Raw genomic sequence first — 27961 nt, forward strand, 5'->3', positions numbered from 1 at the left:
TCACAAGATTTTCTGGACCATCAACTCACTCGCCCTCTTCGAATCTCCCTCTTCCTGACAATCTCTCTCTCGATTCAAAAGTTTCAGCCCATTCAATAATGTCGTCCAACGATCTCTGGGCGGTTGTACTGTCCAAGGCACAACTCAAGTCCCACGGACTGGGAAAGGCTTTCTCAAAGGCCCTACCGCACCTATCAATCTCCCAGTCGGTACCACCTTCAACGATTGGCACCATCGCTGGTGGTTTGGCTCTTTTGATTTTTGTTATCCTGGTTCTGTACAAGAACCCGCAAATCATCAGTGCTGTATTGCACGTAAGTTGCAGAATGAAATGGCCGGAATTTTTTCGCTGAGTAGATCCTGCAGCCCTACCTCGACTGGTCGACGAAGATCAAGACCGCGGATGGCAAAAAGACCATGGATGGTCCCAAGTACCAATGGCCCCATGGAAACACGCTGGAAAAGTTCTTTGACCACAGGAAGAAGAGCGACGAGTGGCTGAAGGAATACGGCAAAACCTACCGCATCTGGGCCGGCACGTTCAGCGAAGTGTACGCTTTCTCTACGATCGAGTCCGGCTTTTACTCACTAGTGGTTCAGTGTCATCACTACCCCTGAAGACGTAGCCAACTTCTTCAGTGACGCAAGCCAGCACCGCAAGACCTTCACCACCCGTGGCGGCTGGGCGCTCACCAACGTCATGGGTCACGCCGTCGGCTTCATCAGCGGCGACCGCTGGCGCGAGGTGCGCAAGAGCGTCGACCCGCTGCTCACAAACACCATTGCCATGCGCCAAATGGGACAGATCAACCGCTCCGGTCAGGAGTTTGTCGAGCGCATCCGTGAATCGCGCGTCGACTCCGGATCCAACAACGACAAGAGCTTCGTCATTGATGCCGCCAAATCGCTCATGCCTTTCCCTTTGATGGAGACGTCGCGCGTGCTCTTTGGAGACATGACGGACACCGAGAAGAAGGAGCTGTGGGATATTGGCCAGATCTTTATGCTCATCTCTATCACAACGCTCAAGGCTGGTCTCGCGCGCAGAAGGCCGACGCGCATGATGTACACGCCGTTCCAGTACGGCATTGGTTTGGAGTACTCGAAGCGCTGGAAGGCGTGGAACATGATGATGCGGTCCGCTCGCTTCGACAGGCCCGAACTCCCCATCATGAAGCTGTGGAGGGATGTTGCTCTTGGAAAGATTACAGAAGACGAGGTGAGTAGTCCAGGCCCCCCTGCTGGATACGGGATCTTGTACTGACATAGCAATCAGCTCCTCCAGACAGTGGCCGAGGCCACGTACGCCAATCTGGACATCACTGCTCATGTTCTCGTCTCCGCTTGCATCATGCTGGCCGATGCCGTCGAGGTTCAGAAGGACCTCGTTGCCGAAATCGACGCCAACAGACACGACCAGCAGAGCTACCTGGCGCGCAAGGACACCCTTCTCCACTTCATCATTCTCGAGTCGCTGCGTCTGCAGCCAACGCTGCCGTTTTCGTTCCCTGAAGAGGCTACTGTCGACAAGGTCCTGGGCGGCTACTTCATTCCCAAGGGGGTACGTGTCGGCATATGCTCTGCTTGGAGTCCAGCCTCAACTACTAACGACTTACCTGCAGACCAGCGTCATCAGCGACACGTACGGCATCAACATCCGCAATCCCTTCTGGGGCGCCGACAGCAAGCAGTACCGCCCGATGCGGTTCAAGGGACTTACCCAGAACGACGTACGTCGACCCAATTCCCATGCCTCCTGGCGCCCGATTGACTGACTGACTGACTGACTTTGCTCAACAGCTCCGCTACAACCTCTACACCTTTGGATACGGCTCGCGCAAATGCATGGGCCAATTCTTCGCCGACAAGCAGCTGCGATCCGTCCTCATGCACCTGTACGACAACTACGAGGTGCTGTGCAAGGACGACTCCAAGGTCGAGGGCGCATTCAAGACGGACAAGAGCACGTGGGTTGGCATGTTTGACGTCGAGTTGCTCCTGAAGGAGAGGCTGCCGAGATTTTGAGTGTGTTGGAATGAGTTTCTGCTGTAGATTCCTTTGTCGTTTTCGGGCCGTTATTGGGTTTGACGGTTTTCGTTCGCAGTGCTTACTTATTCTATTGCGTATTCCTCTTATTCGTATTCATAAAGAATGACCTGTACTCCAATTACTTGGTATAGTGTAGTATTTGGCGATGAGGGTGGTACTTTTTCCGCTCTTGTTCTACACCACCTCAATGCCCCCCTTGCTATGACCTGTGTCCACGGGGAAGCTGATGGAAGACTCGGGTTGATGGCTCGATTATGATCTGCTTCGTCAACGGTTGTTAGAGCTGCTGGTTTGATTCGACAGGAAGGTTGCAAATGACTGTGTGTCTCCACCTGTTAGGTGACTACCACGCGTGACCAAGCGCGGAGTCGGGTTCTGGGTCAGGATCAGGGCCAGACACACGATCTGGACAGGGAACGTAGACGTGAGATGACGCGGTGACCCACGCACGCACGCACGCACGCAAGCGCTGTGGAGCGACTTTCTGTGCGTGCGATGACGGTGGGTATGGGGAGTGAGAGAATGAGTGGGACGCAGAAACGCAACAGGCCGAAGCGACCCGCACTCCAGGGGCAGGGACTCAAGGGTAAAGCAGCACAGGACAGGCGCGAAACAAGCAAGCGAGCAAGCAAAGGCGTCATGATGCATGGGCAGTACGTAGTTGAATTGACCATTCCACTCGCAGTGGAAACGCTCTAACATACTTCCACGCCCTCCTCCCTCCCTCCCTCTTGCCGGAGCAGGCGCGCGAGCGCCGTGCAGCTCGCTCTCGTGTCCGGCCGTAGTCTGATTCGTTTCGGGTCCCCCTTCGTTTACCTTACCCATACACTCTCTTCTCCTCAGGAGAAGCCCTCGAGCGCTGCGCACTTGCTTCTCCCTTCACACCGCAGGTCTCGACGCCAGAGGCGACGAGTGCGGTGCCAGTGACGAAATACCGGGCAGCTAAATTGCTGCGAACGGCGAATGAGGACAGCCGCAGCCGAGTCGCTCAACCTGGGCGAATCTCGCTCACGCACTCCAGAGCCTGCTGGCGCGTGTGTGGGACCCGGACAAGCGAGTGGGTAATGGTCTGCGGCAGCGCCGTCCTCGACCCGACGGGGACCAAAACGAGGGAAATATGGTCGTGGTCGTGAATTAAGGGTTCACGCATATCGAAATGCGGATCCAGCTTGTAGTGTTCTCCGAGGCCTTTCTCCTCTCTCCTCGACGCATAACGGTGGTCGAGTCTGCGAGAGAAGTGCCTGTAGGGAACGGGAAAATAATCAAACACAGGTGATAGCGACAGCAACGAACAGAAGCAGTAGCAGCAAGACACACAGCGAATCGTGAAGAGAGAGAGTGAAAGTCGTCAGATCTTGTCGACGCGACGAGGTGCAGCCGAAGCAGAGAGGTTCCGCCCACACCACATCGAGCCTCGGTGGCGTCGGTCTATCGACGCACACAGATGCCCTGTCGGCGCGTGGTGCGGGCGCGATACTCCTCGTCGTCCGACGACGAACACTCTGAGCTCTCGTCTGGGTAACCGCAGCGCGAGCCGCCACAGTCGAGCTTGACACGGTCTCCTGAACGCGTGATGCCGTATCGTTCACAAGTGCAGCAGGAGCTGGTGCTCGACACGCTGCTAGGCGAGCTCGAGTTGCTGCTGCGACTGCTGCGCGACGTCAGCGACGGCACATCTGAGTCAATGTCACTGTCGTCGTAGTCGTCCTCGTCGCTCTCGGCAATAGTCGTCCGGCTGAAGCGCGATGTGAGTGCTTCGACGGTCGCCGGCTCGTACGTCCCGTTGACGATTTGGCGTACCTGGCCTGGCTTGACCGGACGTGGTGATTTGATTTGCGAGGGCGAAAGTGAACGTCCCTTGGCTACGTCGATGGAGCTGTGTCGTGAGTGTCGCTTCGAAGTCGAGTGGTGCGTGCTGCTGCTGGTCGATGTCCTGCCTCCTGGAATGTCCAGGACATTGAGCTTGCGGCCAGTGGTTGGTTCCGTCGTGAATTCTCGGGCTGGGTCATGCGAGACGTGATAGCCGTCGATGATGTAGTAGTACCAGTATCGTTGGCCTTGCTTGAGCGTGGCGCCCTGGAAACGGAAGGTGCCTTTCCATCCACCAGCCTTGGTTGCGTCCTTGGAAAGGGGCAGTTGTCCATTGTAATTGTCCCAAGAACCAAGCAGATGAACCGTCTTGCAGTTGGCAGACGTGCGGAGAGTGAAGTTGAGCTGGATCGCGGCCATTTTCGGTCGTCGAGAATTGTCAAAATGATGGCTTTGGAAACTTGTGGAAGAGGTTTGCTTCGAGCAAGAAGAGCTGCTATTAGATTGGACTTTGCCGAATGCTGTGGTGCGTCGTCCAGCGACAAGAATGATGAATTAGGCGATTTTGGTTGATTAGTGGATTTTTCGCGTTGTAGTCGTAAAGTGCCGTATGATGTTGGGGAAGAGTGCCAGACTCTTGTGGGGTGAATTAGTGAATAGCAAGGGGGGGGATAGTAAAAAGAAGTAGAAGAAAAAAACAACAAACAACAGCTAACAGTCAGCTCTTGGTTTCTCAGGCTTGCTGAAGACCAGAAAAAGTCTGACGCGAGGACGGCAGCGGCAGTCTATATAGCATCGGGACCCAAACTCGCCTGGTCCAGTCAGGTTTGCGGCCCAGGCAGGCAGTGACGGACCGGGATGCTGCCGTGTCCGCATCGAGCATGACACGGCGTCCGCATGGGATGTGCATTGCATGGGGAGGTGGACGGTGGGCTTGCAGTCGAGCGCTTGGGTTTGGACGTCGAGTGGACGGAGGTCGAGTGCAACAGCACCGGCGGCTGGAGGGACGACGCTGATTGGGCCGTCATTGTGCACCCCGGCCCCAGCTCACGGCGACCACCGGCAAAGACATGGCAGCTGCCCACCAATTGCATTGCTCCATGACGAACCGACCGTGATACTCATGCGGGCACTCTCGCTCTCTTCTCCCAGCACGTCGACACTGGCCTGCCATGATTGCTCCACTCGCTGCCTGGCCGACCGGCGACCGCGACGCTCGACTTCATCCCCTGCCTGCCTGCCTGCAAGATGCTTTCGCGTGCTGCTTGCATCCTGCCAATTGCAGTCCTGCGGGATGATCATGGAAATACGGTGGCTGGCGTTTACTCGCATGCCATTCTATCGATCCTTCGCTTGCAAAAGGTGGCACAGCGTCTTTGGGCGTTGGAAGGGGGATTCCTCTTCACCGGTCAGAATCGAGAATCGAGATGGACATTGCAAAGGCATACATCATCGTGCTGCCCGTGCTCGAGCTGCCAACTTGCATCGACGACTGTCGACGTTGCCTGTGTCATTCAGCTTTCCAACAACTCGGATACTGGTCGATCCGTCAGCGAATCACTTTACCAGGCTGAGAAAATCTTCTTTTTTGGCACAGACCATCCCCCCCTCTCGACTGATACCAACGGCGGCTGGATGATAACACAATGTTGGTGTTATGCCTAGTCCTCGGTCATTTGCCTTGTTACTTTCCGACGCCCCACTGCGAACGCCTATTTGTAAAAGTATTGCCGGATAAGCAACGGCCTGCATGCCAGGGGTGCCATATGGAGGCGCAGTCCATGGTGCTCTACTCCTGCAGGTGCTCCAGGCCGTGGTGGGGGTTCGTCAGGCCATACAGGAGGCTGCAGCCTTCCGAGGACTCATGTGAGGACCGGTGTGATGCTGCTGCTGCAAACGTCGCTGCGTTGACATTAGCCGATTGTGGTAGGGTTTGGCAATCAGCATTGCATCCATGATTTGAAGATTGTGGGAACTCGCGCGCCTGTTTGCCGCCATTTCCGGACAGGATCCATCATCGGAGCAGTATTCCCATTTCTAAAGAGCAGCTGCCGCTCCGAAGGATAATATCTCGACCCCAAATGAGACATTTCTCGGAATGTCAAGAGAGGGATACTCCGAGCTGAAGTCAATCCGTGGAGGCGTTCTAAGTCGGGTACCTGGTGTCCATGATTGGTCCATCCTCAGGTCATAAATCCTGAAAAGGGATTTTGACAAGGACATGACGCCCTCGAGGGTTAGCTCAATGCGCTCGCCATTGTCATCTTGGTGACCAGCCCCTTGATTGGTCTCGTCGAACCGACATGGCAAGGACAAGGAGCCTGCTAGTAAAACGCCATCTGATTATTTGCATGAGTGCGATCGTTGCGGGGTTCCTCAGAAAGGACAAGAGGGGATTTGCTAGCGTGGAAACTTTGGACTTCGCATCTATACCAAGAGTAGAATTAGGGAGGTAACAAATGACATTCGGCTTCTGGGCATGACGAGAATGCACTTGGATGCTGTATCATGTCGGGTAGTCATACTCTTACATAGTACATTGCAATTGGCGCAAGAAACTGTACATAGTGCGCAGGGAAATGGCGGTGAAGCAAAGTCGCCAGCAAAGACGAAGAAGAGGTGAGTATAGAACGCTGATAGGCGAATGAAGAGAAATTGTACCTCCTGAGAATATAGCAATTGAGGACTTGCAATAATTTGTTCGTCGAGTCGTGGTCGTGTCGTTACTGGCGTTTGGGGGCCGGAACAAGTCAACCAATCCAGCGTTGGCTTTGCTTATCCCAACCAATGATGTCCAAGTCGATGTTGAGCGTCTTGAGCATCATGTCCATGGTGAAGCTCTGCCATGCTGTCAGCATCCATCACAATCAAGACTCCCAAGCAATGCCGTGCTCAGAGCGTCTTACATCATCATTGGCGCCTTCGTCCGTGGCTTTTGGCTGCTGAGCCTCCAGCTCTTCTTTCTCCCTTTCCATTTCCTCTTTGCGCCATTCTCTTTCTCTCCTTGCTTCAGCTCTTGCCTCGGCACGTTGTTCTTTGGCGATTCGCTTGGCGTCTCTCTCTTCTGGCGTCAGTTCATCATCGTCATCTTCGTCGTCGTCTTCGCTGTCATCCAGGTCGGGTTCCTCTTCGGCGGCATCAAAACCTTGCTTCCACTCGCGCTGTCTCTGCTCTTTTTCGCGCCAAGCACCGACGCCGCCCATCTTGTTCACACGATCGCGCACAGTGCCAAAGACCTCTTCTGCAGCAGCCCGACTGGCTTCTCGCCATTTCTGAATCACCTCCTCGAGCTCTTGGTCCTTTGTTGAAGTGGAGATCGCCAGGGCTTGTTCAAACGTGTCAACCTCAGACTTGATATTTGCGATTTGGCGGGCAATCCTCCGCTGCTTCTGTTCCTCTGCTCTGAGTTCTTGAGCGACAGGATCATCAGACGCAGCTTTTCGAGCCATCATGGGAGACATTCCCGGCTTAGGCAGTGGTCTGGGTGTGCTCTTCGATGTTACTGTGCGCGAAACGGGGATAGATGACTTGGTCGAGTCTGGCAACGCAGGCGAAGACATGGGAGAGGATTCCGCCGCGTCGCCTTGCGAGGCAGATGCCTGGGCGGCAGATGACTGGCTCGCCGAGTCTTCATCAGGTTTTGAAGTTGGACGGATAGGCGTCTTGAAGGGAGAGCGAAAAGGCTTGCGAAGGACACTTTGAGGGTCTTCAAGACGACGGCGTTTCGCCAAAGGCGTCGACATGGCTGCTAGGTTTCCGAGCTAGACGAGTTAGTCGAACGAAGGGATTGACAGCCAGCGCATTACAGTGAAGCCTTGGCTTTTTGCCGACACTGCGGTCCAAGATTCGTTGTACGAGCACAAGGTGGTGGAGGAGCAGAGCGCGTAGTTGGATGCTGCCGTGAGGTGGACAGCACGGCCGTGACGCGACGAGCGTGACTTGGCTGACTCATCGACGCTAATCCCACTTGAGCACCGCTTCCGACCTCGCCTCTTGCCCAACAACGTCGACGCGATGATACGCTCGCTGCGCTTTGTCACACCCTCTCGGCATGTCACTGTGGGAGCCGTCTGATCATTCGACGAGCCATCTTGCGATCTCTTGCAGACGACTTAGCCTGCATGCCTCTAGCGCACATCTTGCCATGCTCAACTGGAAGCTTGCGCTACCCTCAAGCCCGTGTCACCTTGCTATCAGCAGCTAGATTGTCTTGATACGACCTCCGCTCCAGCGATTCTTGACAAAGGCTTTCTACAGGAAACAAACTGGATAATGCAATGTTGTCAACATAATCCTATGGTCCTCCTCAGCTGTCTTCGGCTGCTTGTCAAGTGAACTGCGACCGCGACTGATTTGGACATGTGGACCAAAGGCTCGTCATGAAGGTCAAATCCAGCGATGAAGTCCCCAAAGGCATCCCTGCAGACTGTGCGATTGAATATGGAGAGGGTGGAACCATCCTGAATGCATCTGGCCACGCACAAGAGTTGGAACGCAACTTTAGCATTTGGAGCGCTGCCTCGGTCGGCATTTGCACAGGCAATACTTGGGCTGCTTTGGGTGGTAGCATTGTTTGTCTCCCTCTCCCGTCATCGACCAAGGGCTGACCAATTTGGAAAGGTTGTCTCTTTAGTCAACGGAGGACCACCAGGAGTCATTTATGAGCTGGTAAAGTCAAATGGCTTCTCACTCTTCAGACCACTGATTGGAGTAGTTTGCCGCTTCGTTCTTCTACTGGTTGATTGCAGCTTGCATTGCCGAATTAGTATCCGCTATCCCCTCGAGTTCTGGCGGTAAGTTCTCGTGAGATTCATCGGTCACCGTGTACGGCGCAACTGATTCAAATCTCGCTCAGTCTATCAATGGGCGTCAGTTACAGCGGGTCCAAAATATGGCCGAGCTGTGGGATACTTTGCGGGATGGTGTGTATGCCCCAATCCTGCAGAAGACGTGGCTGACCAGTTCCAGGTGGAACTTCTTTGCCTGGATTTTTGGAAGCGCCAGCATGAGTTCAATCCTGGCGAACGATATGTTGGCTATGTACGGACTCTTCCATCCCTCATTCGTTCCCCAGGCCTGGCACACATTCGTCGTCTATGTCATTATGACTTGGTGTTGCTGCTTGACTGTGCTCTTCGCCAACCGGGCGCTGCCAGCCATCAACGAAATTGGGCTGTTTCTGATTCTCGCGGGTGTCTTCGTCACGGCCCTCGTGTGCGCAACAATGCCATCGAGCTCTGGAAGCGGTCATGCCAGCAACGATTTCGTCTGGTGTGACTGGCTGAACCAGACAGGCTGGACTTCGGACGGATTCGTCTTCGTTGCAGGCATGCTGAACGCCTCATTTGCAGTCGGGACGCCAGACTGTATTGCTCACCTTGCTGAAGAGATCCCCAAGCCGTCAACCAACGTCCCCAAAGCCATAGCCGCCCAGATGGTCGTCGGCCTCACCACCGCTTTCATCTATCTGGTCGCAATCTTCTACTCGATATCTGATTTTGAGGCCCTCCTCTCCAACAAGTATACCTCTCCTCTCGCCGAGCTGTACTATCAAGCCACCTTGTCTCGCACTGGTGCCCTTGGTCTAATCATCGTCGTCTTCTTGCCTACCGTCTGCACCTGCATCGGCACATACATCACAGCAGGCCGTATACTGTGGACACTTGCGCGCGACGGCGCAACGCCCTTCAGCGCAACCATGGGCAACATCAGCGCGCGGCACAAGAACCCCTTCGCCGCGACGTTCGTCTGCGGCATCATTTGCACCGTCCTCGGCGCCATCTACGTCGGTAGTACCACGGCCTTTAACGCTTTTATCGGCTCCTACGTCGTCCTGGCCACTCTGTCCTACCTTGCCGCCATCTTACCTCACGCCCTCACTCGCCGCAAGTATCTCGCACCAGGCCCATTTGCTCTGAAGGGCCGGGCTGCCTACATTATTCCATACGTGTCGAGTGCGTACATTTGCGCCTTCGTCGTCATCTACTGCTTTCCGTATTCCATGCCCGTTTACGCTTCGAACATGAACTACTCCAGCTTGATCGTCGGCAGCTTGACCATCTTGGTCGGCGCGTGGTGGCTGTGGATAATAGGGCGCGGATACGTGGGTCCGCAAGGACTGGGTGAAACAGCATTCATGAGTGGCCGTGGGCATTGAATTGAGATCTTTTGTTGTTGTACAATACACGCCGAAAAGTTTGATGTTCTCTTTGTCTCCGTTCCGCAAATATCTTTGCTTTCTGTTACTTCTGCTCCATTGTCAATCAAAACCTATCGTCCTGCCGCGGTTTGGCCGACTTTTTACTCTTCCGGCTATTGAGATGTGTGGATTGGGTTTTCTCGATGCGCTGCTCTTCGTCAATGTCTTTGGTTGACAGGCGGCTGTTTCTGCTTCGTCGCAAGTCCTCGAAAGGCTAAAGCAGTACAGGGTACATGATTTTCTGTTGTGGCACTAAGTTACACCGCGACAGGCTCTCCCTTTCTCTCCTATATGATAAGTATACCACACATCCACACGCATCCCACCCCTCTAACTTCCTACTCAACACCTAAGTCATCGTTGCTCTCTCCCCCCTCTTCAATTATCGCCTCCGCTTCCTCCTTCACCAAAACCCAGACCCTCCATGCCATCCTCCCACTCGAACTGCATGTGGTTTTCTTCACACCAGGCCCTTTGCTCGACCTGTTCGCCCCAGGTGGTACCAAACACCCGACACGCACCCTCCTTTTCCCAATGGGCCAACAGCTCCTCTCCGGACCGGAACCAGCCATCGCAGCCATTGCAGAGAAGTGCGTGGTCGCTCTCCGCCCAGTGGCGATACAAGTCATTCGCGGTCTTGCCGTCAAAGATGCAGCCGCCGACGGACGCCATGCGCTGACACGGGAAGTGCTCGCGGTCTGGAGACGAGAGCTGCGTGGGCGGATAGAAGTGGTCCTGAGCAGCTACGACCGAGGGGAAAGTCGGGATAGCGCAACGCGCACAGAAAGTCGGTGTCTTATAGTACTTAGCTTTAGTCTTCGAGAAAGGGATGTAGGCGGGGAGATGGTAGATCTCGAAGTGTTCTGCCAGGTCCTTCTCAGAGTGAAAGTCTGTAGAAATGCCGTAAGGGCATGCCAGACAGGCCCAGTGTTGCATCGAATCCATGATGTGGCGCTTGAGGGCGAGGAGGCCTCCGAAGTTGACGTTGCAGCACTCGCAGCGGGTGTCGATGGGGGGCGAGTCGTACCATGTTGGGCTGGTGCTGGACTCTTGGAAGTGGCTAGGTTTCTTGGCTATGAGACTTCTTACTCTTTAGATCCTGCTGGTCTTCTTTAGGCTGTCTTTTAAGGATAGTGATAGGGTTATGCTCGATGACCCTCTTCTAACCTTACGTGGAGTGGCTTTTAGTAGACGCCTTGACCTTCTGCTTTACTTTAGTCTTCTAATCACGAGGGCTCTGACTCTTATAAGAGACTGTAGCCTTCCCCTTCGTGTCCTTCGCTTAGTGCTTTTTCGGCTGGCTCTTAGGAGTATCTGCGTTCTTCTTATCGGTATCAGTTCTCCTATCCTTTTTCGTATTCTTAGAAGCGGTCGCGATCTCCTACGTAGTAGCCTCCACTTATTCATTCTTTGGTTAGTTGTTTAGAGTGGCCACATTCTTTTGCTTAGCTGAGTAGGTCTGACCTGGCTCCGACTGGAATTTGACAGTATCCGCCGTGCTTAACTTGATGTGTCCTGAAGTCTGGCTTTGGGGTGCAGTGGTTTTACCCTTCTTAGTGAACTTCTTTTGGTCCCTTGTCAGCTGACTCGTAGGAGGGACTGGTGTCTCTTTCTCCGCGGCATCCTTCTGGTTTTGCTTAGGATTGCTTTTGGAAGGGCCCGCAGTGACTTGCTTATTGACGTTCTTCTGGCCGTGTGCACCGGAGTTCTTGTGGATGTGACCGCTGCTACTCTTGATGTTCGGCAGCTCTTCCTTCGGCATTCAGAGAGTCCTGAGAGGATGATCTTAATTGTACTTCTTGTAGGCGATTTGTTAACAGGCGAGACAGCGACGCTCATTAATGAGATGTCTGATCACAGTCTGCCCGGTGGGAAGGCCATTACGGTATTCCTTAAGCTCAGCGATGGACATTTAACGTAGTGGCTTAGAATAATCACCCAGCTTCACTCTCTTTTAGTTAATGAGATTGTTTTTACTGCGACTCTCGGATCTAGAGCCCGTGTTTAAGCCGTTGCTGTGTTTCGCCCTGACATGTTGGTCAAGCGAGGCTTGAAGCTTGAAAGTCTTCCAGCAGCCGTTGCATTTGAAAAGAGAACTGTGATAAGATCAGTGAGAATGCTGCCTGGCAAAACTCTCTGCAGCGATCTGGACTCACGTCATTGTCTCTGGTGGCTAGTGCGTTGGGGGCAAAACTGTCTGAGAATTGAGAGCTAAATCGTGAGTTTGGTCAGTAACGCTAGAGGTCAGAGACTGTAGAAAAGTAGCAAGGTTGATCTTACCGAGTGGTCGATGCGATGTTCAGGTTAAGGTGTACGAGAGTGTGTGGTGTTGTGGTGAATGTCCAGATCGCGCCCACAACGAGCGTACAACAGGCGCCGACAGCAAAACAATGCCGAATAACCCGCCCACCGGCACAGCAGGCAGGCAGGCAGGCACTCCTCAGTCCTATTTCTCTCCCTTCACAAAGTCGACAACACAGACACAGATACATGGGCCCAAAATTCCAAAAAAAAAAAAAAAAAAAAAAAAAACGCCGTCTCCTCGCAAGTCAACCTTTCGCTACGACGCCAACAAAATACACCACTACCACTAAATCTTCGCAACACCACCACCAGCCGAAAGCGCAAATACAAATGGCTGACCGGTTGCTGTTGCCATCTTTCCACCACCCAGTCGGCCTGTTTGACGCTTGCGAAAGTGATGCGTGCGACGTTGTCGCTAAAGAGGGAGGAAAGTTTCGACGGAACAGATTTTCCAACCACACAACGCACACCTAATGAACTTCCAAGCGACGATCCACGCGCTTCTGATTCTATCGCAACGTTTAAGAAGCGCTGATTACACTTGCCGAATCATGTGCGAAAGGAGAATGGGCTCAAAAGCAATTCTCTTCGTGGATGACACCAAAACGAAAACAGTATTCACAGCTTATATTTCGAGGGAGGATCAAGAGAGATGTAACAGGGACAGAGAGGCTTTGAAGAAGGAGAATTCAGTCTGAATAAATACCATGCCAGCCAGTTGTTTTACTGTTTTCAGGCTTGTTGGGGGCTTGGCGCTTCTGCCGCAAAGAGCTTGACCTGCTGGACTTGTTGTGGGCAAATGATTTCATTGATTTGACCGCGGGAGGATCCTATTGATGCTGTTTGGTGGTCCATTGGTGTTTCCCGGCTACTCGTCTGCTAGAAAACTTGCGTAGCTGCTTGGAGCCCTCCTGCCAATTAGCATGCATGCCGTTCGGGTGGTGAGAGCCAAAATACTTTTGCTCTGCAATCGAACTATTCAGCCTCCTCTCCATGCGTTGTTGTAGGCAGCTGAGATAAGAACTTTTCCTTCCGATAATGTACGCTCAGCTAACGTCAAAGCTAGTAGAACGCTCTGAACGTGAGGCCTCCAAAGACTGTGTTAATGTTTCTTCAGACCCACGACTCGATTCTAGAAGCGCCGCCGAAGGCTGTTCGCCTCCAACCACAGTTGCTCCTGTTCGTTCATCTCGACAGCAACCATGAGAAGCTGGAATGCAAGAAAGACAAGAACAATCTTCATCCAGAGAGGCAGGCGACGAACGGCAGCTGTCGTGAGCGTCCACAGGCGTTGCGCGTCTGCTGCGTGGCGATGGAGAGTTGCGAAGTCGCAAGGCATTTGGAGCGTGGGCGACGGTGTTGGTCTGGAGTTTGGGAAGTTGTGTGTGAAGTTTGCTATGGCGTGGAAGACAAGCGGGCGAAGGCTTTGTCCAAAGGCGCGCTGAAGACTGTGATGAGGCTCCTGAGACTGATCACCGTACTGGGAAGAGGTTCAGCGAGTGTTGGGCAGTCGAGAGCTTCAGTGAAGTAGCTGCGAGAGGCTGACTTAAAGTTTGTCAGTGAAGCCCGTCGAAACAAGACAAGGATCTGAGACAAGGTCAAGGAACAAGACTTTTGGTGATGCGTGCGGAAAGCACAAGCTATTTTGAGCACTGTCATCGCAGAAACCACCATGGATTCGAACGGCTTGGGATGGGGCGTTTTGGGGTTGTGAAATGAAGGATGGTGTGAGTCTATTCAGCATGATAACCTGCGACCCATTGAAAAAACTCACACAATGAGGAGTAGCTACACGAGTAAGGTGGATATTGAACTAAAAATTGGTGTATTTTTTTCAAGCTAAGCAAATGAGGATTGGGTGATCAGGCGCGAGGAGTAGGAGTACTCCCTTGGAGCAAATGACCATGTCCATCTTCGAGCTCATCGAGAACAATTTCTTCGTCACTGACCCTGCGCCATGTTGCCTTTGCCCGTGCACCTGCTTCATCGACCGATTGCTCTAATGACCTCGATCTTCGGCGAGTTTATACCAGGGGTGTAGATCCGGGGAGGGTAGTCCTTGATTAGACGGGAAAAGGGTCGAAAATACGGGGATTTGCACCGCTCAGGGTCTCCTTGGCTTCGACACGATGCAACGGGCCGGGCCGGGCATTGCGCAGCCTTAACGCGGCCATCCAGTGGTAAAAGCCTGCGCGACGCTGTCCGAGGACACAGAGCGATGCGTTCGAGGGCGCCGCTGACTCAACATCACATCTCAAGATGTACACAAAGAAGCCAAACTGGCCCAACTAAACAATGCAGCACTTGTAGATAGAGCATTCTATCATGATGACAGTCAGACAGGCCAGAGACACTGTACGGTGATATATTTAGAGAAAGATTTCCATTTCTTCCCAAAGGAATCGGGGCGCAATGGTGGGCGTGCATCACGACCAGGATAGAGTCGAGGAAGTACTTTCTAGGACTCGGTCATTATTAGTAGTATCCTTTGAACTTGACTGTTGCGCTACTCGACATGATTTGACTTACGTTGAAAGAAGAAAAGGTTGAAGAGTCGACCTCGCCAGAGTAATCGGAATCGAATGATACCGCAAGACGGTACGCCGCGTATTGCACTGAGGTGTCGCGCGCTTGGGCGCGCACACAATCTTCGCATTGACTCCCATAGGGGTGCAGACACAGTATGCAGCGCCCGGAGGCACTACAGCCGGCTGTCCCTGGTATTTCTGATGCCAAATGCAAGCGTGATTTCACGCCAAGCCCTCACGGGCAGCAGCCAGAGCGCCCATCACACGAGGATCCGAACGGTGGCCGTGTGCAGTTGAAGATTACTCCGAATTTCTCATTTGCAAGGTGGGACAGCTGAGGCGAGGCTCAGAGTCTGGTGTGAGCAAAGAAACGCGGCATTGGCGAGGGCGACTCTTGGAGGAAAAGAGAGAAGATGGAGACTCGACGATGGAATTTTTAGAGTAGCAGGCCAATGACTCAGCGGTTTTCTGCCACCGCTCACTCAATCTGGTATAGCTGCCGCAGTTCTGCCACCGCCTCCACCTGTTGAAAAGTCGCGACCGGCGGAACGGAATCGCCCGTCTTGATGCTTCACTCGTTAACCATGGCTGAGAGCCTTTTGGTCGACCTTACAATCCTGCAGATCCGACCAGCTTCGTGCCTCGAGGCGATGCAACAAAGTTCCTGACGTGCGGGGTGGATCGGACGCCTGTAATGCCCAGAGGCCGAGACTTTCGGGTTTCGGCAGCGGGCCGAATACCTTGGACCGCGCTAATCCCCGCTTGCGTGTGGCTACCACCGTCGTTCGTTAACTCTCGACTCCTTCGACGATTCCTTCAACTTGCTTGAACCGGCGCAGGCAATGCTGACTTTCAGGCCCGCAATGACCTAGCCCTTCATCGCCGCCCCCGCCTTCAACTTCACATTCCTCGAAAATTTGGCCACGGTTCTCCGCGTGTTATCCGAGCCCGAGCGAGCTCATTACCCAGATCGCCGATGGGGTACTGTCACCAGCGAGCCCATGACTAGAGGGAGCCCATGATATCATCCATACACCTTATCAAGAGCTTGAGAATATTTCAGCGGGTGACTACATCTAGGTGTTGGTTGACTATTCAGGCTTACCGATACCTGTCAACGAGTTGTGTTGCACTCTGGATTTCGAGAGAGTCGAGCACCCAAGCTCTGGCTCGAGCTTCGACTATACTGCCTGTCCTCGTTTTCGTGCTGATGTCGACCCGCAGAAAACGCGCTTATCTCCTGCGGCCAGCTTATGATTGCCCGAAAGCAGAGCACCGGCGACGAAGGACCAAAGGCGTCACGACATGCTGCCGAAGCCACATGAGACTACCGAGCCCGTTGTTGAGCGGTCCACTGGCGCTGCAGCTCGCGGCACGTTGACATGCATGGAACACTCTTCCGGGCTGTTTCGGCATGAAGATTGGGTTCTGTGGGTCGTTGCTGTGCCTCTCGACAGCGTCAACACGTCAGTCTTTTGTCAGTGTTAAAAAGACCATGGAATGTCTCACTACTCCTGTTCACCTCGACAGCCCTCATCCATGTACAATGTCATCCAGCAGGATTCATTGATGAACGGAACAGGAAAGTCCACCTCTTGCTTGTCGGCGCCCTCCGTCTGCTGTGAGCCTTGACCCTCGGCTTGCGCGAATCTAACAATCCTGCGTTGGGTCCATATCGTCGGACATCACTCGTAGACACACCCGGTGGGGTTTGGATTCCAGGAACATTCCTTATCCAGGAACCCGCATGAAACAATTACTCGAAAGACTGGGGACTGTTGCCGTTGATCCTTTGAGAATCAGACCCCGCGATTGTGGCGATTGCCATGTACCTTGCCAAGCTGAAAGATCCTCTTGCATTCCCGCTTCAATTCGGTTTGGCACTGCACAGCTCCCCTTTAAAAGCATTCAATTGGTTGCTTGAACAAGCCACTCTCCGCGTAGTCGGCCCTCGGGAACTGATGCGGAGTCCATCACCGATGCAGCCTAGAAAGTGGTACGAGTTCCCTGGGATGTCGCTGCACGTGTCGCTAAAGCGCAAGCACTGGGCCTTTCAAATCCCCATGCGCTTTGACCTAAATGTTGGCCTTTGGCAACGCCATTATGCAAAGGCGATCGTAGCCGCTTGGCTACAGACCGTTGAACAATGCCCTAGGAGCTCGATGTCGTGTCCACACTCAATGGCTTCAACTGGCTACACAATCAACTAACATGGTTCAATCGGCACACATGCTTTGTCTGTCACAACGGTGCGCCTTGGTCCGGACAACTTGGGATCTCACTGACTTGACCTAGCCGAGAAGGACTTGTAGAGCGAAGAGTCCAGCCCTCGGCCAAATGCGTGGAGAATTCCAAGGGTGTCGCTACAAGCTCATCGCGTGGCTCTCCGGAGGGCTTCCCAGGTGCTCCAGTTGGAGAAAAAGATTGGCCAATCGGTATTGTCGGGAGGCTGCGAATAATGATCTGGCTCTCGTTTCTTTGCGGTTAAAGAATTGGAGCTACAGGGTTCCCGTGGACTCTGCAGCTGGCTTGGCCCGTGCTTAGCCGGTAGATCTCAAAGCCAAACGCATCGGACGTTGATACTGCAGATCTGACTTTTGGCCCAAAAATCCCATGTTGCGTCAGATCAGAAATCCCATCGCCGATTGTCGTGTCGGTCCAATTCTCAAAGAATGCCATCCGAGTTCTGGATCAGACCATCAGGGCTCGAAAGGATCGCTGTCTCTCAGCCGCCCCTTTCTTGCATATAAGACGCTTTCTTCACACCCCTTCCTCGCTAGCAGACACCGAGCATCCTTCAGGCGCTTCCCTCTGTTGCAGCCCCCTGACGCAAGCTTCAAGAGCATTGCGTATTTCGCACAACACCAGCTTCTCTCTCGTTTCGTGCCAAACTTCATCACCATGTACCACCACCATCATCAACCTTCTTATAACCCATACGCGGCTCCTAACCCACCCCAGTATGCTTCTCAGTATGGAGGCACCTGGAAGCCGGAACACTTACAGCCCAATGGATCGATGAATGCCGACTCTTTCTCCTCCAGCTTCCAACGTAGCGCGTCGTATGGGCCTCAATTTCAACCGTATCAGCAATATGCGTACCCGCAAAGCGTGCCTCCACAGCAACAGCATCACCACCAACACCATCATGCTCGCACTTCAAGCACACCAGTCCCGCCGCCGTTTCAGCGCCACGACAGCCATCAAGACCCGAGCTGGTGCAGCAGCGGTCGGAATGTCCGACGCACATCGGTGCAACAACGATGGGATGAATACATCAACAGCGAAGCATGCACAGACGCAATGCAAGGTGGTAACTGACCCGTTCCTATTGACCACCTCCCCATGCACGTCTGTCCGGCTCACCAGCCTGTTGGACAAATACAAAAGCAAGAAACACACTGAGACGACGGCGGACATCCACTACCCAAATTGATTGACCGTATTCTTCCACAAAGTTCGCTGACACGGTCCCATGCCCGCTGTAGCCGACCAATCCTACATCAGCCAAGTCACAGCCGAGCTCGAGATGCGAGCGCTCTCAGATGAGCGGCTGAACCGCCAGCAGCAAGCTGCCGCCTCGCAGCCCCCTACCCCTGGCTGCGCTCCTGGCGCCTCACCCGACTTTTTGGCTGCACAGGCCGCGGAGCGTGAGCGTCGCCTCAAGTGGGCCCAGGACATGATCATCAACAATCCGGCGCTGTGCGCAGAGGTTTACTTTGCCATGAGCAAGCCACCGGCGTCGGCGGCCGCGGGTGCTGGCGCTGCCGGTGCCACGGGCGACGCAAGAAGTCCGGGGACGGCGAGCGCCGGCGGCCGCAGCAGCAGCAGCCCAGAAAGCATGGGCAGCCGTACCTCGTCGTACAGCAACAGTCCGACGTAAGCTTGAGAGCAGAGAGAAGCAGTGGAGTAGGTGAATGTGCGAGCTTGCGTGTCTGAGAAGTGGAAGATGTTGCGGCGATGTGGAGCGAGCCGAGTCGCAGATGCAGATAGAAAGAGTGAGGACTCAGGGGAGTACGGTATCGATCTTTTGTCCCACGACCCCTCCGCCTCTCACTCACCGCCATTCAGCGAACCAGCTGGCCACTAGCTTTCTCATGCACAGGAGCGGAGCGGGAGGGTTGGAGACGGCGGCAATAATCGCGCGCGCGCCTATGTCCGCGTCACACCGTTCGCTCGCTCGGTCGGCCGATTCGAAAACATCAACATCAACATCTTCATCTTCTTTTTGCTACTTTTTTCCTTTCCTACCAAGCAGCGTATTCGGTTCTGTCGGGCTCGATTTGTTTCAGGAAGGCACTTTGCGCGCGCGCACACACACAGTGGGAAACAGGCAACAGGAAACAAGAAATATTTCTGCAACACGTGGGGGTTCTCTCTTCTTCTTCTTCTTCTTCTTTTTCTTCTTCTCCTTCTTCTTCTTCTTTCTCCTTTCTCTTCTTCTTTTGCTCTCCACATCTATCCACATACAACCCTTTTAGTACACTGTGTGTATGCGTGTGGGTTGTGGCTACGGCGCCCATCACCACCACCACCACCAACACTTTGACGACATGGCATGGCACGTTTGGCTTGGTTGGCTCCGCTGCCGCCATTCTGACCACGACCATTAGTCGACGACTACGAGCTACTAGCATTGCGGGATACCAGGTACATCTATGTAGATGGTTGAGAGCAGACACCCAGGTATATATGATTGGCGGCGAAGGCGAAAGCGAAAGCGGAGATTTTGTTGATGACGATCGTCTTTGTAATGGCGGTAGCGGGGAGTGCCGTTAGTCTTGGGTTTCTAGATATAGGTAGTAGGAATACAAAAGGGCTTGGTGATGAATTCGTGCTGTGCACGCGTCTTTTGTGAGGCTGATCAAAGATGCGAGGACTGAATGCCGGTGGGGCGGTATGAAGAGTCACTGATTGATGGAACGGTCTGGCTGAATGATTGGATTCTGTGATAGGATGCTTCTTTCTTTGGCTGCTAGGTCATTTCGTATCCCCTATCCTCTGGTCACAGCGTTCGGGCACGGCGCCCTTGGACTGTAAAACGCTGCACAGATTTGTAGCCATAAGGGTATCGAAGGGTTTTCTTGCCATCCGCTTGCTACGTTCTCTTTTCTTTCTTTCTGTTTACGCAACCCGATTCGACGCGACGGCTCTTTCACGGTGTGAACAGTGGACAGGTGCCCGTTTTCCTCAGCGGTACAGCAACAAGCACATCCTCGATGTTGCAAAGGCCGTGTCGCGAGGGCCCAGAGCTACCTGTTCCCGTGCGCTTTGTCTATCGCCTCGAGAACTTCACCGACAAGGCGTGGGTCTCCTCCCGTCTCGAGATATCCTCCTTCCCAGGGCTCGCCTCTGAACGCACGTTCCAATTGCGCATGAACATCATCTTCGAGATGCTCCTGGCATAACGGAGGGTCAAAGTGGATTTTGAGGCCGCTGCCGAATTTCCCCTTGCCCGCTTCGAGCAATCGAGCGAGAGGCGTCTCCAGCGGATAATCCCGGCAATATCCGCCCCAACGGTGAAAGAAATCGCTGCGGTAGAAGCGGTGGGGCTTTGCGACAATGTTGATTCGTTCGATTTTGCTGCGGCGCTCTCCTGGCTCGAGGTCGAGAAAGGACCAACGCAGGAACTTGCTGTCGAACTCCCAGTTTCGCAGGTGAAGCGTCAATGGCCCGGTCCACGTGCTCAGCGCTTCCGGGCCCATGGATCCGAGCAGAGCGTGCACCTGAGCATCACCGCGGACATGCCAATGCTTGCGGCGGACAAGGAAGGGAGTGGTCTCGGCCAGCGCCTGCCTGTTGACGAAGGAAATGCCACAGTCCCGGTCAGCCATTCTGGCCAAGAACCTGATCGGGTGGAGGGGACGTCTGTTGTTGAACACTTTGGTGCGCACGCGAGAATGTTCTTCTTCCGATGCGTTCCGCGGCGTGTAAGGCGGGTTGGGAGAAGCGCGGTAGACGAAGCCGTACACCATGTTGCGAACTTCGGCGGGGAGCCCGAAGAATTCGAATTCCTTGTCGAAGCGCCGGGTCGAAAGTGCCAGGACGAAATCTTCGGAGCGTTTGAACTGGATGGAAGAAAAGGAAGTAAGTGAACGCGCGGCGATGCTTCTCCATTGTTTTTGGATGACTAGGGTCTTACCATCATGGGCATCAGCTCGCCCGTGCCAAAGACTCGCGGCTGCCCAAGTTTGTCATGTTGGATTTTGAGCTTGAAATTTTTGCCCGCGAACGCAACGGTGAGGTCTTGTCCGCGAGACAACACGACGGTAGTCCCTTGAGCTGCTTTGTCGTCGCTGGCGTTCTCGTTGCTATTGGTGGCGGATCTGGGGGAACATCCAGGGAGCTCAGCGGTCGCGTCAGAAGGAGGTAAGGCCATAGTGGAAGGATTGGCAAAGTTGGAGTGAGGGGAAAGAAGGGAGAGGAAGAGAAGGAATTTCAAGTCAGGACTCACCGAGACCGCGCTGAGGTGGGCACAGGTGATTGCTCAGATTCTAAGAGGTGCCCGTCGTACCTCTCGCACCTTGGAGTCACCTCCTGACGCGGACGAAACTCGAGCCCAATCATCTCATTTGCACACGAAGTGTCAACGACTGCAAAAGTCTGCTGATGATCCTCTACTCTCCGCTCACAGGCAGGACGCCCTAAATCCGTCCGCAATTTCCCAGTCATCCAAGTGTAGGGTCAGCGAGCCTGGCCACGTATTGAGGCCATCGACACCCATGGATTTGAGAAGTGCGTAGGCTTTCTTAGTGCGTAGGCTTTCTTGTCGCCGCAGACATGGTCGCGAATGAGATTGCGCCACCACCGGTAACTGACTTGCTCAGGCGTGCTAGGAAGCAGAGTGGCTCAACGGGCCGCTTCAAGTGGAATTTCTTAGTGCGGATGGTTGTGTCTTCCCCGGGGTCCAGGTAGGATGGCGGAGAGGGCGACATCTGGAAGGTGACGCCGTAGATCTGATCACGGATTTCGCAGAGCAGCTTAAAGAATTCGAATGTGTCACCAGAACGATGCATCGGAAGCAGCACGCTGGAATCCCCAGAACGTTTGAACTAATTCAAAGACCAGTTAGCTGGATATCTATTCCCATATGTGACGTCTTAAGGAAAGCTTCAGTCCCCTAAACTTACCGTCACTGCTCTCATCTCGCTGGTTCCAACGCCAAAGATTCTCGGCTTCCCCATTCCACCGTGATGAATTGTGAGCTTGACGTCGCTGCCCGCTAAAGAGACGGTGAGGTTCTGTCCAGCCAACACTTCAATTTTAGTTTCGCTGGGAGGCAATTTGCGGGTTGCTTTATTTTTGGCCATGATGCCTTTGATTTCTGCGGTCTTTTGGTAGAGGAATCGTGGACCCAGTTCGTCAATGTGCTCCATGACTGGGGACTTGACAGTACTAACAGAGAGGAGCAGAGAGTGAAGTTGAGAAAATTGCCAATTTTCAAAGGGAGACTCACCTTCATGATTCATGCTAAGGGGAGCAGCTTGCAAGAACTCGCGTCACAATGTGTTTGGAACAGGTATATGTTTGGGGTGTACGGCTTGTTTGCTCATATCAAAAAGCCAGCTGAGGAGCTTGCTTGCAACGACACTGCTCCCGTAAACAGAATGAAGTGCGGAATGGAGTGGCAAACGGAGAGGCAAACGACGTCGTTCACCCCACCCGTCGTTCACCCCACCCGTCGTTCTTCTGACCATCCCACTGCCAAACACGCGGTGGAAGCAGACTCTTGGGATCATGCGGTGTACAGTCTCCAGATTCACGTGTGGACAGCGATCTACTTTGGTAGAGACCAATGCTAGCACTTTGGGAGCAGCAATTGATCCTTATCTTCGCAGAGCTCCCGAACATTTATCCATGGCATGGGTGAGCAAAACGCTTGACAGCGCGGCTTGACACGAGCAAGAGCAGACATCACTCAAACGACTTGCCGAACTTCTGCTCCGGACGCAAAGTCGGCCGAGCCCCATCCACAGGGCGCAATCAAAGATCCTGACCTGCGGATGTATGCTGTCCGGTCTTATCCGAAGACACGACGGGGCTAGGCGCGATTTCGGGAGGGAGGCAGGATCGCGGAAAAAGGAGAGGAATCCAGATTGCGGCAGAATAATTGAGCGCAAGGGCGGGCGAGTGACAGCAAACGTAACGGGGACGAGGGGGTCTGCCAAGGAGCGTAGGGCTCGTATACTGAACGTGGGTGGAACAGGTGCTGGAGAAGCGCGCAGGCGGCAGTAATGAAGCGGTGCAAATACCGGGCTATGCAGAATACGTTGCGCAGGCGCAAGTGGGCGAGCTGCCAACCCTCTCGACGCCTGTGAACATGTCCAGACGGTCGGATGAGCCGGGACTTGGTTTCCTCCAACTCGAGCGTCACTTGGCATTTTGCTGATGAAGACAACGCCACAAGAGCAATCGTAATCGTGATCGTGATGATGGTGGTGCCACTGCTGCGACGCTGGACATGCCAACGACCGCATCTCCGTCGGCCGAACGACTAGGCTGTATGCAGGAAGCGTCGCTGCAGAGGGCGTTGACTTGCAGAAGTCTTGATTTTCACTTGGCACTTGGGACGCGGAGGTCGCCGCCGGCGCAGGATCGTGGCGCATTTGGAACAGTCGACGGGGCTGAAAGTACGGTACGCGTGGAGAGGGCTAGCCTCGTGCTGCGCTGTGGAGCGCGACAGACTCAGAGGTATGACGAACACAGCTGGCACTGTATCGTATCCCATGCCTTTCCCGGACGGACGGGAGGATGGGTGACACATGTGACTAGCATGCGGGACTTGGATAGAGAAAGAAAAGTGTGGAGCCTGCTTTGACTTGAGAGAAGTGGGTATCAGCCATGAATTGTTGGAGTTCTAGAATCGAGACTGCCAAAAAAAGACCAAGATAGAGGCTTGCGCCACTTCTCCACGTGGCTTGATGGGGAAGTCGGAGTGGCTGGCGGGGGAAACAGTGCCCATGTGGGCGATTCTCGCAGCTTGCGCGGCATTTTTGCGCATTGCATCGCTTTGGAAAATGCCGGTCAGAAAGAACAGAGGTCGGGTTGGATAGGACGAGTCGTGAAACGTTGCTGTGGGTGGGAGAGGAGTTCGAGACGGGGACGGCAATGCGAGACGGGAGGGAGACGATTTTGTGGCACAACGGAACGGCCCTTCGGCATCCTGAACTGGTGTGAAGTGAGAAGAAAAGTATGTGGACATGAGGTGTCGTAGAAGCCACGCGTTGTAGAGGCGCGGGTTGGTGATGGAGTTGGAAGACATAGAGAAGTGCTGGGGCGGTAGGTGGCCTGCGATGGCAGGCTGGTGCACTTTAGTGGTGGTGGTGGTGGTGGGCTCCGCTCCCGCTTTCAACATCACAAATACTTCAACACCTTTGGTTGAGACCACTCGGACCATTTGCTGACAGGTCGGGCTCTCATGGATTCATCAACAACGGAAGATGATACACGTCTTCAGATCAGCGACCACAAACCACACGCGACTCCTTGGCTAGCCGATCGCGTCGTCGACTCCTCCTGTGCCGTGACTCTGCTATGTTAAACACGTCAAGTGCACAAAAAAAAACCCTGGGCCGTCAGGAGATAACTTGGCGGTTGGCATCAACTGACCGGACTTTTGGAGAACCCCGGCTTGATCGCCCGCTAACATCTGTTGAACCGAATTGGCACCTACTTTTCACCACCGCCAATGTCATTCAGAGGGACTGTGCTCAACAGCTCAATCAGCGGCAGGGTTGCAGGTAAACTTATCGAGCCTTGCCCAATGCCGTCCAGCGCTTCACTCCAACTGCGCGGCAACAAAGAGCGCGCAGCTTGCCGTGCAGCCGGATCTCCCGTCGAGAACCAGGTCTGAATAGTCGAGGCTCTTCTGGCCGCTGCCACCCCTCGGGAGACGCTCAGGTGAGACTCGGCTCTTGTGCGCCCTCGACGACCAGAGCCAGACAAGCTCGACGACGTACCGCGTGTACATATTCAATCACTCTGTCGTTCTTGCCATCCTCACATTCACCAAGTCGCGGCTTCAGTCTTTCTGTGCAAGCGCAACCAAGACCTTTGACCCAAGAACCGCCCTTCCCCAGAGCCTCCCCTCTTTTTCACCCACCAATCCCCCATTTTTCCGGCCCTCATTTGCCACATCATGGCGGACAAGACATCCCAGAACGGCAAAGATGCGTCGTCCGTGGTCACCATTCTCCTACCCGCCCTCTTTGCTGTCATCCTACTGGTTTTGATCATCACGTGCGTGCCAATTTGACCTGGGCTGTCTGTCGCCCTCATCTCGTTGACCGTCGCGCAGAACCGCCTTCTTCCTCCCTCGTCTGATTAAGAGAAACGGCGCGTGTCAAAGAAGCGATGGGCAAAAAAGGCGCATGATGAATCTCGAGCGGGCATGCAAGACGCAAGCCTTCAAAGCGTGGTGCGCCAAGCACGAGGAGGCGCACCCAGAATACAAATCAGAAATCATGACTTGGTTCGTCTCTGCGTCATTGTGCCGGCACTAGCATGGCCGAGGGTCTGCCAGACTGACACGCGTTCCTGCAGTGTAATCTGTCTCGAGCAGATTGAGGACAAGGAAAAGGTGCGCGCCCTCGACTGCAACCACGTCTTCCACCAGAATTGCCTCGACGACTGGTACTGCCGCTGGAACGAGTTCTGCCCGCTCTGCCACCGGCCCATTCTGCCCCACCATGTTTCGTCCAAGAAGAGCGCAAAGTCCTTTATCAGCAGGAGCTCCGTCGATGCAGAGCATGATGGCCTCGCCGTCATGGTATGAAGAGACGCCAAGCCAGCCTCAATCATGCACCTATATTTTGCGCGGACGAATCTCGAACCTTTGAATCTACCAGGATAAAGCAGCCGCACGTGTATGCAATCTCTAGAATGGCGTCTTTTGGGCATGCACGCCGCACACCCACACCTACCGTCGCTGCTGCTGGAGCAGAGGTAGCACCTTAGCTCCGGCAAATGGACTATCTGCAGCCACTGCACGAAGGACATTGTTGCACCCGGACGAAAAAGAAAAACCTGAGAGCATATGGGACCTTCGCTTGCGAGAGAGCAAGCATATCCATCACAATCTCGACCAATCACGAGCGTCGAGGGCGGGCTTCGTGGGAGCAGCCGCCTGACTGCTGTTCCTAGGAATGTCCCAGAAATTTGAATATGCCCATGGGCTGCGGCGCCACCACCCACACCTACCACAACGCATCCACGCTCCGCATGGCAACGCCGTGGCATGGCATTTCGACCACCCAGCGGAACGGAAAGGCCGCTGCAAAGCGAGCATCCATCCTCCAGAGCGTGCCTATCTATGTGCCTTTCAGCCTGTCAGCATTGGCAGCTGCAACGGCGGCGATGGCGTTTGTTCGCCCTCCTTCTCCTGCTCCGCCTATCCATCCACTCATCCAATCCATTCCAAATCCCGCTTCCCCACACACCCTCTACAACCTCCGTTGTACAATAATATCCTAGTAATGCTCGCATAGGCGGGGGAGAACCGGCTGGCCGGTGAAAAAAAAAAAAAAAAAAAGGGAGGGAGAGATGGTCGGGAGAAGAGAGTCGATTATAATAGCGGCACTAGTCGCCAAACAGACACCTCATTAATCATTAATACCATGCATGACTCGCCAATGACGTTTATCCTTCCCTCTTCTCACTCATCGCTACGGTGCCGACGTGTTGGGCCACGTCACGGCGTCTGCCAAATGCCAGCCAACAGCGTCGTCCACCATGTGCGCGTCCGTCCGGTCCGGCATGCTCTGTGTATGTAGTGTAGGCTGCACGGTACATTTGGATCTGCCAGACCGACAGGTAGATGGACAGCAAGCAAGCAAGCAAGAAAGCAAGCAAGCAAACAAACAAACACATTGAACCTCTCCCTGTCTCGTCGTGGCGACGAACGGCGGGCAGCGGGGACGGCGGCAGTGGTAGCGGTAGCGGTAGCGGTAGCGGTAGCGGCAGCAGTGGAAGTGGAAATGCGTGCTTCGTCGAAACTTGCATTCCTGACCGGAAGGATGCCAAAAAAAAAAAAAAAGGAAAAAGAAAAAAATTTCATTTCCCGAGGGACGACTGTACATCTGATACTTTGTTACTGGGATGAACCGAGTGGAAGAAGGAAGAGGAGGAGGGAGGGACCTAGAGAAGGGGGACGGGAGAGACGAGAGACGGACCCCGGGCCCTCGACGGAACGGGAAGGCGGGACGGATGGATGATGCGTGCGGGCGGGCGGGATGGGCCGTCGCCGCCGCCACCATGACGACGATTACCTACCGTGCGTGTGTGTGTGTGTGTGTGTGTGTGTGTGTGCGTTCGTGCCTGGATATTGGGGGATCCAATTTTTTGGTTTTTTTTTTTTTCTTTCTTTCTTTCTTCATTTCTGTTCTGGTTTTGGTTTTGGGGTTGGGTTGGATCGGATTTTGCTCTGTGTCTGTCATGTGCGTGGGTTATGCTGTACTGTACCTGTACCTGTACCTACTTGCCTTGGCTCTCACAGTAATGCCCCTCGCGAGGATACTTCACTGTCTGGGAATGATGGGAGTTGGGGTAGATCCACGTGGAGGTTGTATACGAACATGCTGCTGCTGTCAGTCTACTGAACATCTTCATCTGGGCAGCGTCTTCTAAATTGTTTCATTCACTGTTTTTATCACTCTTGGTCTATTCCAAATATGGGGGCGGCAGAAGATGACCGACTGACCGACTGACTAACCCACTTTACCTACCTGGCTGCCCTACTTTCCCTTCCGTGTTGTTTCTGCATGTATGCAGCCAGCCAGCTGTGTGTTAGCAATCTTGGATCAATCTGTATACGGGCTTGCTTGCTCCAGCTATCTTGGCTCATCAGCTTACAGCACATGATCGCACACTTTTCGTCGTCGTCGTCTGCTGAGCTTTGCTTTGAAATAGACATCATTGGTGATCGCATTGGTTGCCACTCGTAAGTTCCGAGTGTAGAAAATGCCGGCATGCATGAGCAGCAGCATCTCCACGACTCGGCTGGCTAAGTGGGTAGGTATGCTGGCAGGGCGAGGCGAACGGGTACCTACGTAGGTGATTTTTTCACTTTGCCGAC

At 54.0% G+C, this 27961-nt stretch overlaps 11 protein-coding genes across 11 annotated transcripts; 6 read left to right on the top strand and 5 right to left on the bottom strand.

Moving 5' to 3' along the window:
- Window positions 1-98: 98 nt before the first annotated feature.
- IWZ02DRAFT_518940 (cytochrome P450 monooxygenase GliC2) lies at window positions 99-2312 on the top strand (the record flags this gene model as incomplete). The annotated part of the gene is made up of 6 exons (XM_066770729.1): window positions 99-314; window positions 367-551; window positions 601-1219; window positions 1277-1561; window positions 1623-1730; window positions 1801-2312. The coding sequence occupies 6 exons, from the start codon at window positions 99-101 to the stop codon at window positions 2023-2025; spliced, it is 1638 nt and encodes a 545-aa protein (XP_066623298.1). The 3' UTR covers window positions 2026-2312.
- An 889-nt stretch (window positions 2313-3201) lies between these two features.
- IWZ02DRAFT_262016 (uncharacterized protein) lies at window positions 3202-4613 on the bottom strand. The gene has a single exon (XM_066763369.1). It carries the CDS (start codon window positions 4276-4278, stop codon window positions 3478-3480), a length of 801 nt encoding a protein of 266 aa, XP_066623299.1. The 5' UTR covers window positions 4279-4613; the 3' UTR covers window positions 3202-3477.
- On the top strand, window positions 4596-5696 carry IWZ02DRAFT_262960 (uncharacterized protein). Its single transcript, XM_066763373.1, has one exon. The coding sequence runs from the start codon at window positions 4772-4774 to the stop codon at window positions 5495-5497; it is 726 nt and encodes a 241-aa protein (XP_066623300.1). The 5' UTR covers window positions 4596-4771; the 3' UTR covers window positions 5498-5696.
- Window positions 5697-6608: 912 nt separating this feature from the next.
- On the bottom strand, window positions 6609-7601 carry IWZ02DRAFT_377036 (uncharacterized protein; the record flags this gene model as incomplete). Its single annotated transcript, XM_066764923.1, has 3 exons — window positions 6609-6698; window positions 6765-6922; window positions 7004-7601. The coding sequence occupies 3 exons, from the start codon at window positions 7599-7601 to the stop codon at window positions 6609-6611; spliced, it is 846 nt and encodes a 281-aa protein (XP_066623301.1).
- A 318-nt stretch (window positions 7602-7919) lies between these two features.
- On the top strand, window positions 7920-10182 carry IWZ02DRAFT_261976 (choline transporter). The gene is made up of 5 exons (XM_066763368.1): window positions 7920-8429; window positions 8479-8526; window positions 8573-8651; window positions 8714-8780; window positions 8827-10182. Exons 1-5 carry the CDS (start codon window positions 8238-8240, stop codon window positions 10013-10015), a joined length of 1575 nt encoding a protein of 524 aa, XP_066623302.1. The 5' UTR covers window positions 7920-8237; the 3' UTR covers window positions 10016-10182.
- A 253-nt stretch (window positions 10183-10435) lies between these two features.
- IWZ02DRAFT_490493 (uncharacterized protein) lies at window positions 10436-11819 on the bottom strand (the record flags this gene model as incomplete). The annotated part of the gene is made up of 2 exons (XM_066769666.1): window positions 10436-11130; window positions 11522-11819. 2 exons carry the CDS (start codon window positions 11817-11819, stop codon window positions 10436-10438), a joined length of 993 nt encoding a protein of 330 aa, XP_066623303.1.
- A 5505-nt stretch (window positions 11820-17324) lies between these two features.
- Window positions 17325-18954, top strand: IWZ02DRAFT_263430 (uncharacterized protein). Its single transcript, XM_066763376.1, has 2 exons — window positions 17325-18202; window positions 18378-18954. The coding sequence occupies exons 1-2, from the start codon at window positions 17503-17505 to the stop codon at window positions 18770-18772; spliced, it is 1095 nt and encodes a 364-aa protein (XP_066623304.1). The 5' UTR covers window positions 17325-17502; the 3' UTR covers window positions 18773-18954.
- IWZ02DRAFT_263303 (uncharacterized protein) lies at window positions 18692-19755 on the top strand. Its single transcript, XM_066763375.1, has one exon. It carries the CDS (start codon window positions 18807-18809, stop codon window positions 19368-19370), a length of 564 nt encoding a protein of 187 aa, XP_066623305.1. The 5' UTR covers window positions 18692-18806; the 3' UTR covers window positions 19371-19755.
- IWZ02DRAFT_263463 (uncharacterized protein) lies at window positions 19756-21583 on the bottom strand. Its single transcript, XM_066763377.1, has 2 exons — window positions 21032-21583; window positions 19756-20957 (listed from the first exon to the last, which is right to left on the bottom strand). Exons 1-2 carry the CDS (start codon window positions 21266-21268, stop codon window positions 20142-20144), a joined length of 1053 nt encoding a protein of 350 aa, XP_066623306.1. The 5' UTR covers window positions 21269-21583; the 3' UTR covers window positions 19756-20141.
- A 55-nt stretch (window positions 21584-21638) lies between these two features.
- IWZ02DRAFT_433059 (uncharacterized protein) lies at window positions 21639-22358 on the bottom strand (the record flags this gene model as incomplete). The annotated part of the gene is made up of 2 exons (XM_066766259.1): window positions 21639-21941; window positions 22020-22358. 2 exons carry the CDS (start codon window positions 22356-22358, stop codon window positions 21639-21641), a joined length of 642 nt encoding a protein of 213 aa, XP_066623307.1.
- A 2669-nt stretch (window positions 22359-25027) lies between these two features.
- IWZ02DRAFT_433060 (uncharacterized protein) lies at window positions 25028-25663 on the top strand (the record flags this gene model as incomplete). Its single annotated transcript, XM_066766260.1, has 3 exons — window positions 25028-25128; window positions 25187-25360; window positions 25432-25663. 3 exons carry the CDS (start codon window positions 25028-25030, stop codon window positions 25661-25663), a joined length of 507 nt encoding a protein of 168 aa, XP_066623308.1.
- Window positions 25664-27961: the final 2298 nt, after the last annotated feature.

The sequence above is a fragment of the Phyllosticta citriasiana genome (genome assembly GCF_038021145.1).
Source record: "Phyllosticta citriasiana strain CBS 120426 chromosome Unknown IWZ02scaffold_6, whole genome shotgun sequence".
In the NCBI taxonomy this organism is placed as follows: domain Eukaryota; kingdom Fungi; phylum Ascomycota; class Dothideomycetes; order Botryosphaeriales; family Phyllostictaceae; genus Phyllosticta; species Phyllosticta citriasiana.